This window comes from Salarias fasciatus, unplaced genomic scaffold (genome assembly GCF_902148845.1).
Source record: "Salarias fasciatus unplaced genomic scaffold, fSalaFa1.1, whole genome shotgun sequence".
NCBI lineage: Eukaryota > Metazoa > Chordata > Actinopteri > Blenniiformes > Blenniidae > Salarias > Salarias fasciatus.
In genome coordinates, this window is record NW_021941401.1 from 250402 (window position 1) to 266839 (window position 16438).

A 16438-nucleotide genomic window follows, 5' to 3' on the forward strand; every position below is an offset into this window, starting at 1 on the left:
ATTTCACCTATGGAGCAGGTCATGCTGCAGGGCTCCTGAGAGGACAGCTTCCAGCGGTACATGTCGGCAGCACTCAGCTTCAGGTTTTTCTGGTGGATCCTTTGGCTCAACCTGTCACACACCAGGACAAAGAGAAGAGCCTGAAAAGCAGCTGTGGCAGTTTTTGGCCTTACTGGTCTACATTTGAGGTCTACGCTTCTCCAGACAGACAAAATGTTGCACTGAGAGGAGGGCTGACGGGAAGTCATCCATCAGCGCCCTCTCATATTGGTTTATCCTCACTGGGAAGCGGTTGAATGTAAAATGTAAAACATTCAACTATTTGAGGCCATGAGACGCTCATTAGTAACTTTGAGGAGAGCTATGAGGAGCTCTGAAAACTGAGAGAAAAGACTCCAACAGGTCATTTGTATACGAGGGGGTACCCAAAAAAAACCGGAATTTGGTCAGAAAACAATAATAATAATGAGTTCCGACTTCTGGCCGTCACATGTGCTGCAGGTAAGCCTCATGCACATCTGTGAGAAATTTGAGCTCCGAGAGTTACACTGACGCCTGTCAGGAGCTATTTATAGCAACAGAGTGCAGAGGAGGTCTGCGATTTTTTCCAAAATGGCGACATTGACGGGGAAGCCAGAGCAGCGCGTAAACATTAAATTCTGCTTTCTGCTGGGAAAAAACAGCAGCAGAAACACTCACCTTGTTGCAGCAAGCCTACAAGGATGATGCTCTAGCGAAGAATCAGGTCCATAAGTGGTTCGGGTGGTTTAAAAAGGGCCAGATGTCGGCGCGTCAGGTGCGCTCAGCCGTGAAAACAATGCTGAGCTGCTTTTCCGCTGTCCAGGGTATCGTCCACAGCAAGTTTGTCCCTCCAGGTCAGACTGTAAACCAGGACTACTACATGGAAGTCCTCAGACGGCTCCGTGAGGATGTGAGGAGGAAGCGGCCCGCGGAGTGGCGGAGTGGAGCCGGTTGATCCACCACGACAGAGCGCCAGCGGACACGGCGCTGCGCGTCACGCAGTTTCTGGTGAAGAATAAGATGAATCTCCTCTCCCATCCGCCTAATTCGCCAGATGTAGCCTCGAGTGACTTTTTCTTGTTCCCCAAGCTGAAGAAAGAGCTGAAGGGACAGCGGTTTGCAGATGTGGAGGAGGTGACAGAAAAATCGCAGCCGGCAAAAAATGGCACTTTTACGCGCGGGTCTGACGACGCATTGGTGAAGCGGGAGACACGGCTGGAGCGCTGCATTAATGCAGATGGGGATTATTTTGAAGGCGACGGTGGTGTTTTATTTTGAAATGTCATAAATAAAAAGTTATAATCAAATTCCGGTTTTTTTTGGGTACACCCTCGTATAAATGGTCTCAAAGCTGATCTTCAACAACTTTCTCTAGGATTTGAGAAATGAAGGGAAGGTTGGATATTGACCCATAACTTACGAGAACAACACCTGGATGAGGAAGAAGTTTAACAACAGCAACCTTTAAGACCTCTGGTACATAACCTGTCCCTAAAGATAAGTTGATCTGAGCTAGTTCTGATTACTAATCAGGGGAAAAATGTCTTCAAACAGACTAACCAGATTGGCTCTAACAAACATGATGTTGCTTTTGAAGAAGAACTCAGAGAGCAAAACAGGGTGGAAGCTGGAGAACTAGAAATCACATTCTACTGACAAATCTACTGATAAAGAAGATGAGATTAAATATATGTTTGTCTTCCATCTACAGAAAGTACCAAAGCGACAAACTACAGTTCTGGAAAAAAAAAAGTCTTCTGTTCCTGTATCTCACGCGATCGAATGTAACTGTCATGTGATGCAGATCGGTTTTATCTTCTGTTTCGTTCCTCAGACGTGTGAAGAGTCCAGTATGTTGCTGTGTCACTTTAGCCTGTATCAGGCTCACGTCTCTTCAGACTCTCTCTACTTTTTCATGGAGAGCTGCAGACATGTGAAGACATGTCTGAGGCTTCGGACAGCTCCAGCTGATTCAACAGCCACGGCCAAGCAGACACACTTTATTTTTTCATCACATCACATAAAAGTCCTCGCCACATTCTTCTCATAACACCAGTTGCTCCCTCTGCCAGACGTTTATTTGAAAATCCCAGGCGCTTAGAGTTATACCCCACCAGCAGGTCAGACTGATTCCCGCACTACATTTTCTTCTCTTGGGTGAATCCAATCTGCCAGCACATTTCCCTGTTTGCATCATATTTCTCATTTTGCTTGCAAATACCTTCAATTATTTATTCCTAAGTGTGGTTGTGTTCCTGCCCTCCTCTCCTCTGCTGTCTGTGTGTGTCTTTGGATGCTTTATAGCTGCTGGCTGCTGGATGGCTGAAGCCGTGTTTAGACATCGAGCCAAGAGGCCAATGTGAATTATAAATGTAATAAATGTTAGGAAAAAACCTGCCAGCTCTCCTGGTTTCCCTGCTGCAGTGACCGTATATCTGCCTGTCAGCCCTTGCCTGCATGAATAATTCATTTCATCCTGCTGTTCACCTGCTGGTCGACGCAAACGATGTATAATTGACACTTATAATAAATCACAATCCAGTTCTTTGCATGAACTGATGATTGCATTCAGTCCAAGTCCAGTGAAGGAGTGGTAATCCAGGGTTTTTAGTATAAAAAATTCTTGAAAATAGCCTAAAAACATTGCATTTCACTTGAGAATTGTCTTTAACAATTGGAAGTTATCTACTGTTCCTGACTGAGAGACACAGACACTCCATATATAAAGCTATGGTGTGTGAGTGATGTGTAATATGAGGTGAAAATAAATGTGAGGAACAGTGAGTCTGTGATGAAGCCTCAGTTCACCTCTTCGCTGAACCTTTCAGGAGTGAATGTGCTCGAAAGGGATCTTCAGCACATACAATTCTGTCCAATTCTTTCATTGAGATATTTGCAGCGATCAGAAACTACAGATGCGCCACATAAAGGAAGAGAACTTCGTCATGTTAAGAGTAACACCAGACTCGTCATGTGAAGAAACTGTGAACAAAAGAAAGTCCCGCTGCAACAGAAGCTTCTGTTCATGTAAACAATGAACCTCAAAAAAGGATTTATGAAGGTCTTCCTTCAAAGCTCACGGACTGGTGGCGTGTCTCCAAAGACACAGCGTTGAACATTACCAACTCCTCCCTAACCTTCAGAAGAAACCCCCAAACCACACACAACTTGAACAGCGTTCAAACCATCATCAAGGTCAACGTGACCAAATGGTTCCACCACCTTCACACCCAGAAGCGGCGCTCTGTATCCCAGCCATTGCATCCCAGGCTGGACTCACAGTTTGGACAGAGCAGCTGACTGGCATGTTTCTCCTTCTCAGTGTGCTTTCTCTACGAGAAGCGGAGCACCATGCTGAAATGACTGGCATCCCACTGCCCTCTCATCCCCATTTCCCCGGACCACCGAAACAACACCTGAAGGCATCATTCTGACCAACCTGCCCGATCTGTGAAAGAGACATGACCTGAAGCAGCCCGAACAAACAACACCGACAAGACCAAGAGCTGACTGAAGGTCAAGGGAGGTGACGAGGGGATTCTTTCACCAGGAAACCTGGAACTGAACTGTACTGTCACTGCTGGATCCCTCTCCAGGGTTAACCGTCCTACGATACTGGTTCACTCATTCCGGGGGTAAAGCTCTGCTGAATAGTTAACAAATATAAAAGCTCTGCATCCTGACCAGTCAGATCTCTTGGAAAATACCCTGCCCATTCCTAGAAGGTCCTGGTTGTTGTGCAGATAGTGAGAGGAAAAGAGGAGAGAAAGAGTATTTTAGGAGGGATTATTCCTTTTGGCATAATAAGATAAAGCCTTGTCACTGCGCTTTGAAGGCAGTTTTAGTTCTTGTTCTTCTTTTGCTCTCTTTTCAGCTTCATGAGGATTACATCTGAAATAATGAGTTTCATCATAAAGGTCACACATGGCAGAACTGCAGACACAGGAATTTATGTTATCATTATGTTATTTTTTAAAGCACGGCTACTGGTGCCATCATGGTGGGGAATGAATATTCCAGTGGACGGAGAGCCCAGCCTCAAAAGAACTGAATGGAAAATCTAAACTAAAGGAAGAACACTGAGGAAGCTCCGCCACAAACATCTGCGCTGCAATAAAGACAAACTGACTGATCAGAATGATGTTCGTTTGGATTGTCTCTTGAATTAATATTTTATAATCTCACCAAGCTGCACATTAACAGAGTCAGCAATTTTCTCCCAGCATTCCTTCCTGGCTTTTACTGTGGCAGCAGTGTTGCTTCAGTCCTGGATGACGTGTTTTTAATTCTTCATATTGTTTGAAGCTGTCTGCTCCTCCATGGGGAAGGAAGCTGCTCTGCTGGGTTTGTGATTGGTCAGACGCTGCAAACTCTGCCCCTTTGATGTGATCGCACACTGATCAGGACCAGAAAGGCCTAGTAGATAACCTGCTTCATAGTATCGCTTATCAAGGGTTGCAAATGTCTGGATAACGGAGAAATATTCCGGGTAACAGGCAACAGGAAGTTTCCCATTTGTTAACGATCTGCTGGAGCTCAGAGATGAGCAGAGGAGCTACTGAAGACCTTCATCAGACCAGTACAATGAAGACAGCAGGTGCATTTCAGAGGGAAATGTTGTAAAATGTTGTAATAAAACTATATACAACCTCAGATAATATTTCTACATGTATAGAAAAACAATGTATTCAACTTCCTTGACCAATGTTATCCCAATTGTGAGCGCTAAACAAAAGCTTTTGCAGCTTCACACGAACTTTATTTGGTGAAAAGTGGTAAAAATGTGTTTTCATTTCTGCAGATTGCAGAGCGATTACCTGGTTCTGTTAGAGCGACTGGAGGGTCTCAGTCCGTTCTGCACCGTCTTGTTGGGGCTGCCTTGGTCTCCGCTGTCATTGTGTTTGGAGCCCAGAGTAAACTCCAGCATGTGGGTCAGGTCGAACGGCTGGCCCCCATCCAGGCCGCCCACGCCCACCTCCGCTGCTCCCACCTCGGATGAGAACGGAGCGCCGCCCTCCGTCAGCAGCTGGTTGGTGCTGATGTTGATGAGCAGCTCATCTGGACCCATCCAGTCTTCCAGCAGGACCCTCCAGATGAGGTTTGGGGAGTCCGGCTTTGCGTCCAGAGGTCCACCATCCGCTTCAGGTTGGGCGGTGCTGCCTGTGTGGCTGCTGTTTCCTTCAAGTGGACCAGAGAAAAAAACTCAGACTGGATCCAGAATTGAAGGGAAAAAAAACGACGCTCGAGTGAAAACTGCATGGTTGTTTTGACAAAGTGCAAAGAGTAACACAGATAATATAGTATTATATGATCTTTTCACTAAGAGAAAAAAACAGGTATTTGCTGATTGTTGTAATTCAGCACACCTTTAATGATTTCTTCCACAGTTTCACAACTCTGCATTAGCAACCCAGTCTCACTCCACCTGCCTTCCTCAGCAGTGTAAAACCTGGTCGGTTGACAAAAACAGATCTGCAATCGCCGAGTTTTTGAACACTGAGGTGAGATAAGTCATCCATGGCGAATGTCTCATATCACAAAGAGTTAGTCAGAGTTTGTTTTTCTTCAAGTTGTAGCTCTGATTTCATCTGACCTGATGACATATCAATGTGCAACAGGCCGGAATTAGGTTAATTTGTAGGATTCTGCTATGTACATCTATGTTTTCGTGCTCATAAAAATCTCCCAGATGCAGTCTGCAGTTCACACAGTGCAGTGTGGAGTCCGGAGACTGTCAGGCTGGTGGAGCTGGTTCACAGCAACACATAACCTCTGTGTATAATTTACTATGGAATAGGAACTTGGTTTATTGGCATTTAATAAATACTGGCATCGCCAAGTAGCTAAAGGTTAGTATTTATACTCCTTTGAAAAGTGTTATCAATGCATCCCTCTTCTCAGAATAGTTTTCTTTAATACATTCATTTGACCAGCTCAGAGCAGAACATGGAAAATGCAGTCTGTTGCAGTGTGACTTCAGCCTCCTCCTCCTCCTCCTCCTCCTCCTCCTCCTCCTCCTCACAGCGGTGCAGTGACGACCCCAGCAGTGGGCTGAGAGGCTGCAGGAAGGCCATTACTGCCTCTGTTTGTCGTGCAGGTCGTTTTAAAACACCGCAAAACTCTGAATTTTTCATCTGCTGCTGATCCTCTTTCTATATTAGCAACATCAATAATGGAGAACATCTCTCTCTCACACACACACACACACACACACACACACACACACACACACACACACACACACACACACACACACACACGCCTTTTCACCATTATGTGCCTCTGTTGACCGAGTTGTGTTATATTCACTTGTTTTTCGTGTTTCTTTCGGTTATTTTTAAAACCACAGTTGCAAGCAGCACGATGCCAGTTTGGTAAAGCTGGATATGAGCAGACCAAAGTGTCTACCTGTGAATTTTTTTGCGGCTGCTCCGTCCACATCACATTTAATGGCTGCTGTCTCCACATACACCTCATTGGTCTCCTGGCTCTTCTGTCCATCGGACTCTCCAGTCTCCAGCCGTCCCCCAGACGGCGCCGGATCATACAAGCTGCTGTTGGGGGCCAGCAGACCCCCCACTTCCACCGACAGGTCGCCAGCTGAGCTGTCTCTGCCTGTGTAGACTGGAGGAGGCGGGATCGGGGGCAGGGACTCTCGCAGTACGGTGTATTCGTAGGTGATGTAAGGTGTTCGGCCATTCTGGTTCCACACCTGTGAGAGGGAAGAATGAAGCTTTGCTTAAAGAGGGTTCAGACCAGAAATGACTTGAAAACAAAGACAAACAGGCCTGAATGGAGTCACTCTAATTTTGATTCAAATAATTGAATCTGAGACATGATTGTGAAAACTTACAGAGTCAGGAAATACTGTAGGGATACTACCACCGATACCACTTTTTAAAAAGGCAAGTACAAGTGTGAGTACAAACCTTTTGCTACTTGTTGATACCGAGTACCCACACCAGTAATGATGAAATGCTAAAAGCTGTAATTGATACTCCATACACAATTGATCTTTTTTTTTTCTAGTTTCTTGCTCCTCAAGGTGAATGAAGTCATTAAGGTTCAGTAAAAGCAATTTATTTCGAACAATAAACAGCGGATGTCATAACATGAAAGCCGATTTGAAAGTCTTCATTTGAAAGCTCATCAAAAACCTGTTCTTGTAAACTTTTTTGTTGGTATCAGACAAAGTTGTCTCAGCTCAATATTTATCTATATGGTTTTCCATTGAACAAATTGTATGAAAGACTTGATGAAGGCGTTTTCTTTTAGGTTTGCCAAGTTTGTACGCCAGCTGCTGGTGAAATGTGTGGAACATCTATACAGCCGTTAACTGTGGAAACACTGAAAATAGACTGAAAAGTGTTTCAGAGCTGAATGTACCAGGATATTTATGGCCTGGTCGATCGGGCCTTTGGCGACGATGTACTCGATCCCGGTCTCGTACACATCCATGGGCCGGCGGTACTTGAAGACGGTGCCGGCTGCATGGAAGTTCTGGGGACTGTCCACCTTGTAGGCTCCGTTAAAGAAGAAGTTTCCGGCCTGGTCAGTTACCGCTGCAGGATGAGACCCGGATAGAGCTCAAACAGAGCAGACTCAGCTTTTCTTAACAGACTGAAAGCTCTTTGAGTCTTTGTACAAACCCAGAATATCTGCTGACTTCTTCCTCTCAATGATCTGGATGTCCCAGGATCCCTCAGGGATTTGAGTGATGAAAGAGTAACCTTGATGACAGACAGACAAGTGGTCAACGTTATCCCAGCTTTCTACTTCAGCCTCATGTTAACTGCTTGGATACCACTGGTGTTGTGAGGCGTGCAGGAGGCTCACCCAGGGTGGAGGCTCCACGTCGGAAGTTTCCATTGACTCTGCTGCAGCTGCTGCCGTCTCCCTGACAGACTCCACACTTGTCCAGCGTGTTGGAGGAGAACAGCACGCCGTCACATCCGATAGGCTGAGCAGCAGCATGGAGAAGGGAAGCAGAGGTTTACTCATGACAAACCTGTTTTAGTCCCAAAGCTTCACGTCAGGCGACTTCACTGCTGGACTGCAGTGTTTTAACGAATGTTTAATTAAAGGGATTTCACAGATTCATCTGCTCTCTGATGAAACTGTCAGAAACTAAAGGATGTTTCAACTTCACAGTTTTCATCCTAACTAAATTTGTGTCACATGAACTAAACATCTTAAATCAGAGATGTCTTCATACCTGAGACCAGTCAGTGCTTAACAAGCCATAAGCCAGAGCAGCACATTCAGTATGGCTGTATTTCAATTCAATTCAACTTAATTTATATTGTGCCAAATACAACACAATCATTTCCAGACAATTTTACAGGGGAAAACCAACAATTCCACATGAGCAAATGGAGACAGTGGAAAGGAAAACTTCTTTTGGTCAGGAAGAAACCTGCAGAACCAGAGTCAAAGGAGGAGACTTTCTGCAGGACCAGACTAGGAGACGAATACATTTCTTTTCTTTTCTTTTTTTTTCTTTAACTGAACAAGCACTTGTCTCTGGACTCTAGTCAAGGCAAACAATGAAACATGAGCCTTCCCAATGTGTCATAATACAGCTGGACTCTTGAACCAACTTGATGATCTCTCGTGCAAGTGGCTGTCCTAACCTGTGTCTTCCAGTCTGACCTCTCTCTTTCTCTCTCTCTCTCTCTTTCTCTCTCTCTCTCTCTCTCTCTCCTGTAGACCCCCCACCAACACCCCTGTCATCCTCCCAACCCTCTGCAGACCCCACCCCCTTCTTTTCAAAGAAAGGTTTCTTTCTTTTAAAAGGGAGTTTTTTCCTTTCCACAATCACTCATGTGGATCTGTTGGATCTTTAAAAGTGTCTAGAAACAACAGTGTTGTACTTGGCACTATATAAATAAACTTGAATTGAATTAACTGATGAGCTGTGTTATACATATTCCAATTTCATAATATCTAAATGAAAGTGCAAAATGTGAAATAATTAAAGCTGCAAGCGGCATTGGTTGGGACCGAGCCTCCCCGCCGGCCCGCGACTGAGACGTCCACCCACTAACATGTAGCTGTTAGCATCTCCCATCCACTAACATGTAGCTGTTAGCATCTCCCATCCACTAACATGTAGCTGTTAGCGTCTCTCATCCACTAACATGGAGTTATTAGCATCTCCGGGCTCGGTCCCTAATAATATGTACATTACATGCTTCATAACTGATTTACATATGATGCACTTTAGCAACAATGTAGCTATAAAACATTGTCAGGGCCTTTCTAGATGACATCATCATCTAATTTGCATAACTTCTCATTTGCATATGTAGGTCAAATTAGATGATGATGTCATTTGAACCTGATACATTGTTGCAACTCCTCAGTCAGAACAGTTCTGACTGAGAAGTCTTTTACAAATGTGGAAATGCTACAGTTACAAATGAAATTTAATTACTGTCTCGTCTCTTATTATCACACAGAATCATTGAATAACTTAGATTAATGTACTGTTTCCTCTTTGTATTTTATTCCATCAAGTACCCATTTGTTTAATTTATTAATCAGAAATTCAGTTTTAAAATAAATAAATGAACATGCATCTTTAGGTTCCACTAAGAGGGGATCCAAATTATTTGGCATATGTAAACATGTTTTTTGAGTGATGCAATTGTTACTTTGCCTGGTAATTATAAAAATACTCTGTAACACCCAGGACTCCCTTGAAAAAGAAGTTTTTAATCTTAATGGGACTTTCCTTGCTAAAAAAAAAAAAAAGGTTAAATGAATAAATAAATAAAAATTAGTTGCTTTTAAAATACTGTAACTCAGTTACTAACTCAGTTTTTTTTTTTTTAACTATAACTAATTGCTTTTTAAAAGTAACTTGCCCACCACTGGTCCTGACATCTCCCAAACAAACATTGACTTGACTCAAATGTTGATGAGATACTGCAACATACCTGTTAGTTAAACTTGACTGCAACATCAGGCTGCCGGAACAATTCTTTTTTTTAATTTATGTCTTACTTTTTCACTGTTCCTCGTAACATATCAGTGTTGATGACCAGTTTTCATCCCACTGGTGCCAAACTGTCCCTGTATCTGTGATGTCCTCTGGACAGGAAGAAACGGTCTCTGGGATGACTACCCACGCAGCGCTGCACTCTAGGTCTGTGGCGAGGTTCAGATCTTCAGACATTGTTTTCTGCTTTTTGTTGTGGTGACCTGACAGTTGTGAATGTTTGATATCTGGAATAAGCCAGTCTGCAGTTTAGTTTAGTTTAGTTTAGTTTATTAAGATCCCCATTAGCCGCTGAACTCTCAGTTCTGAAGCCAGTTCTGTGTTGAGGCTGGATGGAAGCTAAACTGAAAGTGGACTTACTTCACACTTGCCGTTCACACAAACGCCGCGGTAGCTGCTGTACTTGCAGGAAGTGCCGTCTCGAGCCGTCACCATCAGCTGCCGCTGGCCGTCGATCGTGGTGCAGTGGAGGTCACACGGGTTACTGGAGATATGAACATAATCGTCTGAAGACGAGATGGAGAATCAGAGTCTCTACAGTCAAAACAGGATGAATACATCAAATGCAAACAAAAGCAGTGGTTGCTTATAGCTTTATTTGAAAATAATCCAGAGGAGTGACTCGGAGGTTTTCACTCACTTCAGACCAGATGTATGCTGGAGATACTGAGAGATAACCCGATCATGCTCACCTGCATTCTGTTCTAAAGCTTTTGTGGGAGTTAGTTACCGGGGTAGAGAGGTTTCCACAGGTAGTTCCTCCCGTTGTAAAGGTGGGAGTTGAAGGACCAACACTGCTCCTCCCTGAAGCTCCTGCCACTGGCAGGACATTCCTGCACAGCACAGAGATTGAAACAGAACAGCATTTGTGATTGAGGTGAACGAGGAGCCTGATTGGTCAGTCTGACTGAAGGTGAGATGCAAGCTAGATGTCTGGGGCTCACTCGAGTGTTGCAGAGATGATACTTCTTCGCAGTTCCTGTACAGGTCATGTTGTCCTTCCCAGCAGCAACTTTCTTTCTTTGGACAGAAAACACAAATTGGCTTCAGTGAAGAACAAATATCAGCATATGGGTCATTTTTTAGGTTTTTTTTTGTTTTTTTTTCAAAACTAAAACAAGTAAAAAAAAAATAATTTAAGCCTGTGTTCTTTGAAAATGATACATGCAAATGGCAATCAAAGAAATGAAAAGTTTAACTTTTCCTCATAAAGATGGACCCTGATCGGATATCAAGAGCATCAAAAAGAGTCATTCATGTCTTTCAGAAGTAACGAGGACGAGTTGAGCTCTGTGAAGAGTTCTCTTCATCTCAAAGCAGAAAGATCACTGAATGACTCTGAAAAAACAAACCAGCAGGAAACCTCAGCAACACTTCTGAAAGTCCAGAGTGTGAAAAGTGGAATCAGTGGCTTGTACAAGTATTCATAGTCCTTGAACTCTGTCACAGTAAACATGGATTTTATTGGGCTTTTTTGTGATAAAACAACACAATATGCATGTAATTGTGAGGCAGAATAAAAAAAAATAATTCATGGTTTTCAAAGTTTTGGTACAAAAAAAAAAAAAACGGCATGGAAGCAGTTCGGGCAAGGACAGGATTGATCAAAGAGGCATCCCAGAGGATCATGGGAAGGAGGATTGACAAAGGTGCCTCTGGGGGAGGAGGAAGACCTTAGTCATGCTGTCTTTACTCCCTTTTTGAACTGAATGGTCTGAGTCTTCCTGACCAGTGGGACTGACCTCTGTCTCAGACAGTGTCTCTCCTGAGTCATGACTCCGCCTCCACACGTCCGGGTGCACGCCGTCCATTTGGCCCACTCCCCCCACCAGTATGTGGTCACCTCCAGGTCCTCCTCCAGGCTGTTGGAGGCCACGCCCTCCTCCTGCACACACACACACACACACACACACACACACACACACACACACACACACACACACCAGGGAGAAGGAGGTCAATTCCTCAGTATTCCAATCTTTCATAATAATCCGTGGGAGAAATAAATGATGAGCGCTCCGGTTTCTAGATCCTTGTATTTAAACCAATTTACCCTCCTGATCTCTTCTCCCAAACATGACGATCAGTGTAAACATATCTGATGATTCTGAGCTCTATTTTATATGTTACTGTCACTGGAGGAAGAAGGAACTGGCAGGACATGGGAGAGAAATTTGATGGAAAACATTATCAGAATTATATTCACTACAATGTGAATTATGATATATTTAACCTGAGACACTTACCAAGTTAAATTGCTCCACGGAGGCAAATGTATCCGTAACATTTTGTCAGATTTCATGTATTTCTTTGATATCTGCCTGAATGACTTAAATTATGTCCCAACTATATTCATACTGCTGATGACCAGTGGGGACAGTGTTGAGCAGCGTAACTCGTGTGTGACCAGAGAAATGAACACGTGAGAAACAGAAACACAAGGCTCCTCGGTGGACAGACTGTGTGTATGAATCCTCAGCTGGAAACGGGGACCTGCTGATGATCTCCACCAGCTGAATCCACGCTGCTCTCCGCTGGACAGAATGCTGAATGGAGGCGTGGGAGCCTGGGGCAGTGACGCATGACAGCGCCTGAAAGGTGGCGGGTTTTGTAAAAGAAGCCTGTCTGGGCCTTGACAGCGCTGGTCAGAGCACGGTGTTCAGTCAGGGTCACCGTGGTTTGTATGAGGCTTCGCCGTGCACAGACACTCATTCCTGAAGTGCATCAGCAGCATTAACTCAGGCCGATGGCTGCGTGGCTTTACTCACACTGAGATTCATCAGGGTGACCGCTGGAATGTGCACTGAGCTCGAAGTGATGGCGTGAGGCAGAGCAGCTGTGAGAGGCCCAGACACATCAGGAATACCAGACGCACAGTGTAAGTGAGAAAGACACATTGTCAGCGAAATGATTTGTTAAGCTAAAGAACTCCATGTGGAGAAAGGTGATGGACAGCTCTCGTATCCTCAGTCCGAACTGATCTGCACGATTTCTGAAGGGCTTAGTGTCATCTCTCATCTGTTTAGAGTGAGTTTCTTTCTTAGTCTATTTTCTACTGTCACCACACCTGAAACCTCATATATGGTTAGCACCACGTCTAACGGGAGAACGCCTTGGTGGCTGAGAGAAGTGGCTCCTGAGCAACCAGCTGAAGCAGCAAAGGCCCATCTAAAAATCATCCAATCCTCTGGAGCCCACTTACGAACATTTCAAACCTGCTTGGTAAATCACACCTAGATGAAGTTGATTTAGTTCTGTTCAATTTTATTTCCATGGCTCCAAATACAACACTTCAAGGCACTTTTACACTGGAAAACCAACAATGTGCAAGCACTGGAGATGGAGGGATAGAAAAACTCCCTCCTAACAGGAAGTAACCTGCAGAGGCAGATTCAGGTTCTGCTGCGTTCTGCCTGGTTCTACCAGGATCAACCAGGATTTACCAGGTTCTACTTGGTTCCTGCAGGCTCTACCTGGTACCTGGTCATTAACATTTGGTGTGCTGTGAGAGGTCATAGAGATTTCAGTTCAATTTGAAAGCACCAAATTTTCTAGACTGTGTTATCCTGTGCAGTGTCGCAGAGTGTACCTGTCTTCACCTGGACAGGTGTGGACAGGTCTCCAGTGCAAACAGAGAATCAGACAGCCACACACACTCACATTCGCACCAAGGGGGGGAATCAGGTCACCAGTTAACCTCACCTGCATGTCTTTGAACTGTAGGAGGAAACTAGAGAAGCAATACACATGGGAGAAGATGAAAACTTCACAAGAAAGACGCTTCAGGTATTTGCGTATACGCTACGCACTGTTCCACCTTGCACCTCAAAAGTCAAGACAACATGTTGTGTTTATAGTTGAAAACATGAAATCAGTTATATTCACCTTTGAGAATTCAAGAGATGTTAGGCTTTACAACCGGTTCTTTACTCTGCCTCTCTAAAACATCCACTTTACTGTCCTAAAGCCATCTGTGAGAAGCCTCAATCAGGGTTCATCCTCTCCCAACATACTTTTTGTTGAGGATCATTGACAATACTGGTTCCAGAGGTCACAGAAATGTACTTTTAGGTAAGTCCAAAATAAGGTAGAGCATGCACTCTGTACTTTTTAGTTTTTTTTTTTTTTTTATTTGTTCATTTATCAGTGTAGTTACTTGTTCTTGCAAAAGTGATTTATATACCAAAATAACATGTATATAAACCAGAGCTTTAATCCACAGGCGTTTTCTCTCTGCTGCTCTCTCACTTCCTTCACTTCTTTGCAGGTTGTTTAAGAGAGCACAATGAATTAATTTGGGAAAACAGTCCCTGTTTGACATCATAAAACTGCAGCCAGAGCATGCTTTCTGTTTAACTTTACACTTGAATAATCTTTCCCCAAAGTTTCATTTTTGTGAGCCTCAAATGTTCTCCTTCTAACTGTCAAAACCTTCATAGGCTACTTGCTGATTCTGCAGCTTTCTCTGGTTCTGAGGTCTGAATCAGGTCAGCAGCCATTCAAATGAAGACATGAACCTCAGGCCAGCTGCTGGCAGCTTTAGACAGCCTGTATGTTTAAATGTAGGACTCATCCTGTCTGCAGGGAAAACATTAGATATGCTTCAGAGGCACTTTTCACACAGAGTGTACCTGCAGCCCCCTGGTGGACAGGTTCCCCAGCGACAGCGCCAACGTCAGGAGGCTCAGCAGGACCAGGATCGTCTCTGCACACAGCTCCCACAGCCACAGCCTCATCCTGAGACGGACCGACAGAGAGACAGACAGACAGGCAGGCTGGGTGAAAAACTCTACGCTTCGTCTCACTTTCATGCTGAAACTGATCAGTGAATTGGTGTTACATAATATTAGCATTGAACAAATCAGTTCAGCTCACACAATGACAGCCTTTGTTGTCTTTGTGTTGTTTTTTTTTTCCTGAAGTTGGAGTTTGTTGTCCTTCATTTTATTCATAATACCATACGATCACATTTGCGATCTGAATATTTGTTAAAATCGGAATATTTCTGGTCCCTGTTCTGGTCTCTGTTTTAGTCTCTGTTCCTGTTAGATCTCAGTGCTACACTGATATGGTTGATCGGGATCCTAATTTCTAAACATCACTTATGCACAAAATGAGGCCTGAAAGATGTTCAAGTCACTTCCAATGCAGAAAGTATTTAGACATCTAATCACCGGTCAGTCAGCCTTCATCCATCAGCAGGAACATTTTGACGAAGAAGATGGTGAGGTGGTGAAATAAAGACAGATTCATCTTATACATTTAATGTGATCGCATATCAGACTGATAGTTATAAAAATGATCGCTCTCTCTCTCCCTCTGCTAATTCTCCCTTAAACAGGAAGCTATTAAAATAGTCACTGTCAGATAATGACTCAAGCTCATTTTTTTAACCAACCACAGGGAGAGAAAGAGAGACGGCTCCTCTGCAGCTCTCCAAATGATTTCCATCAATACAACTTTAGTAAAAAAAAAAAACATTTCAACATGGGTCACACAAGACAACAAATTTTATCACAAATCTGAATCAAAAAACAAACAAGGTAAGTAAACCTCTCTGTTTACCCATTGGTCTTCATCTCCACCCTCACCTGTGATCCTGATCTTTAGGTCATGGCTGAAAGAAGGAGATGGAGGATACAAGCAGCTGAAATGTGTTTTCTCTGTAGAATGGCGGTCGTTCCTCTTCATGACAGAGTGAAGAATCCGACATCAGAAGAAAGACAAAGCAGAGCTGCTGTTCCTCCACATTCAGAGTTGTATCTGAGGAGGCTTGCTGGTCGCCCCCCATTTGAGGTTTACCAGATGAATCTGACTCTGAGGAGGCCTCAAAGTGGGTCCAGTACCCACTGGAGAGATTTGAGCTTCTTCACTCACCATATTGCCACCATGTGACCACAGAGGGGATGAAGGTGGATGAATAGATGGATGGCTACTGGCTATAAACAGCCACAGTCCCTCAGATAATGCCATGAGCAGTGGCATGAAAGTAACATGTTACCATTGAACGCATTATTCCAAACATTGGTGGTTGTGAACAGTGGACTGCCTGATGGAGGTAAATGGTCTTAATCAAGGAGTCACAGTGGTAGCCTGTCGGCAGTGGGATTCAAACCTCCACTTCCCTCACCTCTAGGCTGCCTTTTCTATTGTCGATGATCTGATTGACAGTGAGCGTAACCCAATATTCATTGTCAGACTTTGAGGAGTGCCAGAGAAACACGGGCAGAACAACAGCACGGCAGGTACATGGTTTTCAGACGGCGCTCAGGCCAGCAGCAGCCGCTGGCTGCAGCTATCCGAATGTATTGGCAGTCTGTGGCGGGCAGGCGCTGGCAGGTGGAGGGTGATACAGACAAGCTGTTGAGAGGCCACAGGCGTTGGAGATGGGAGTTGGACGGCAGAGCAGCCTGT

General features: G+C 44.2%; 1 protein-coding gene across 1 annotated transcript in view; it reads right to left on the bottom strand.

Annotated features, from left to right (window-relative positions):
• Positions 1-16438, bottom strand: part of LOC115385732 (ADAMTS-like protein 2) — a 31225-nt gene that overhangs the window by 4089 nt on the left and 10698 nt on the right. Inside the window, exons 2-12 of the mRNA XM_030087799.1 lie at positions 14656-14761; positions 11767-11909; positions 10969-11044; positions 10755-10857; positions 10385-10530; positions 7858-7981; positions 7671-7751; positions 7408-7583; positions 6430-6733; positions 4839-5199; positions 8-111 (exon numbers count right to left, since the gene is read on the bottom strand). Coding sequence (XP_029943659.1) covers positions 8-111; positions 4839-5199; positions 6430-6733; positions 7408-7583; positions 7671-7751; positions 7858-7981; positions 10385-10530; positions 10755-10857; positions 10969-11044; positions 11767-11909; positions 14656-14760 — 1723 coding nt within the window. The 5' untranslated portion in view covers position 14761. The remainder of the gene's footprint in view (positions 1-7; positions 112-4838; positions 5200-6429; positions 6734-7407; positions 7584-7670; positions 7752-7857; positions 7982-10384; positions 10531-10754; positions 10858-10968; positions 11045-11766; positions 11910-14655; positions 14762-16438) is intronic.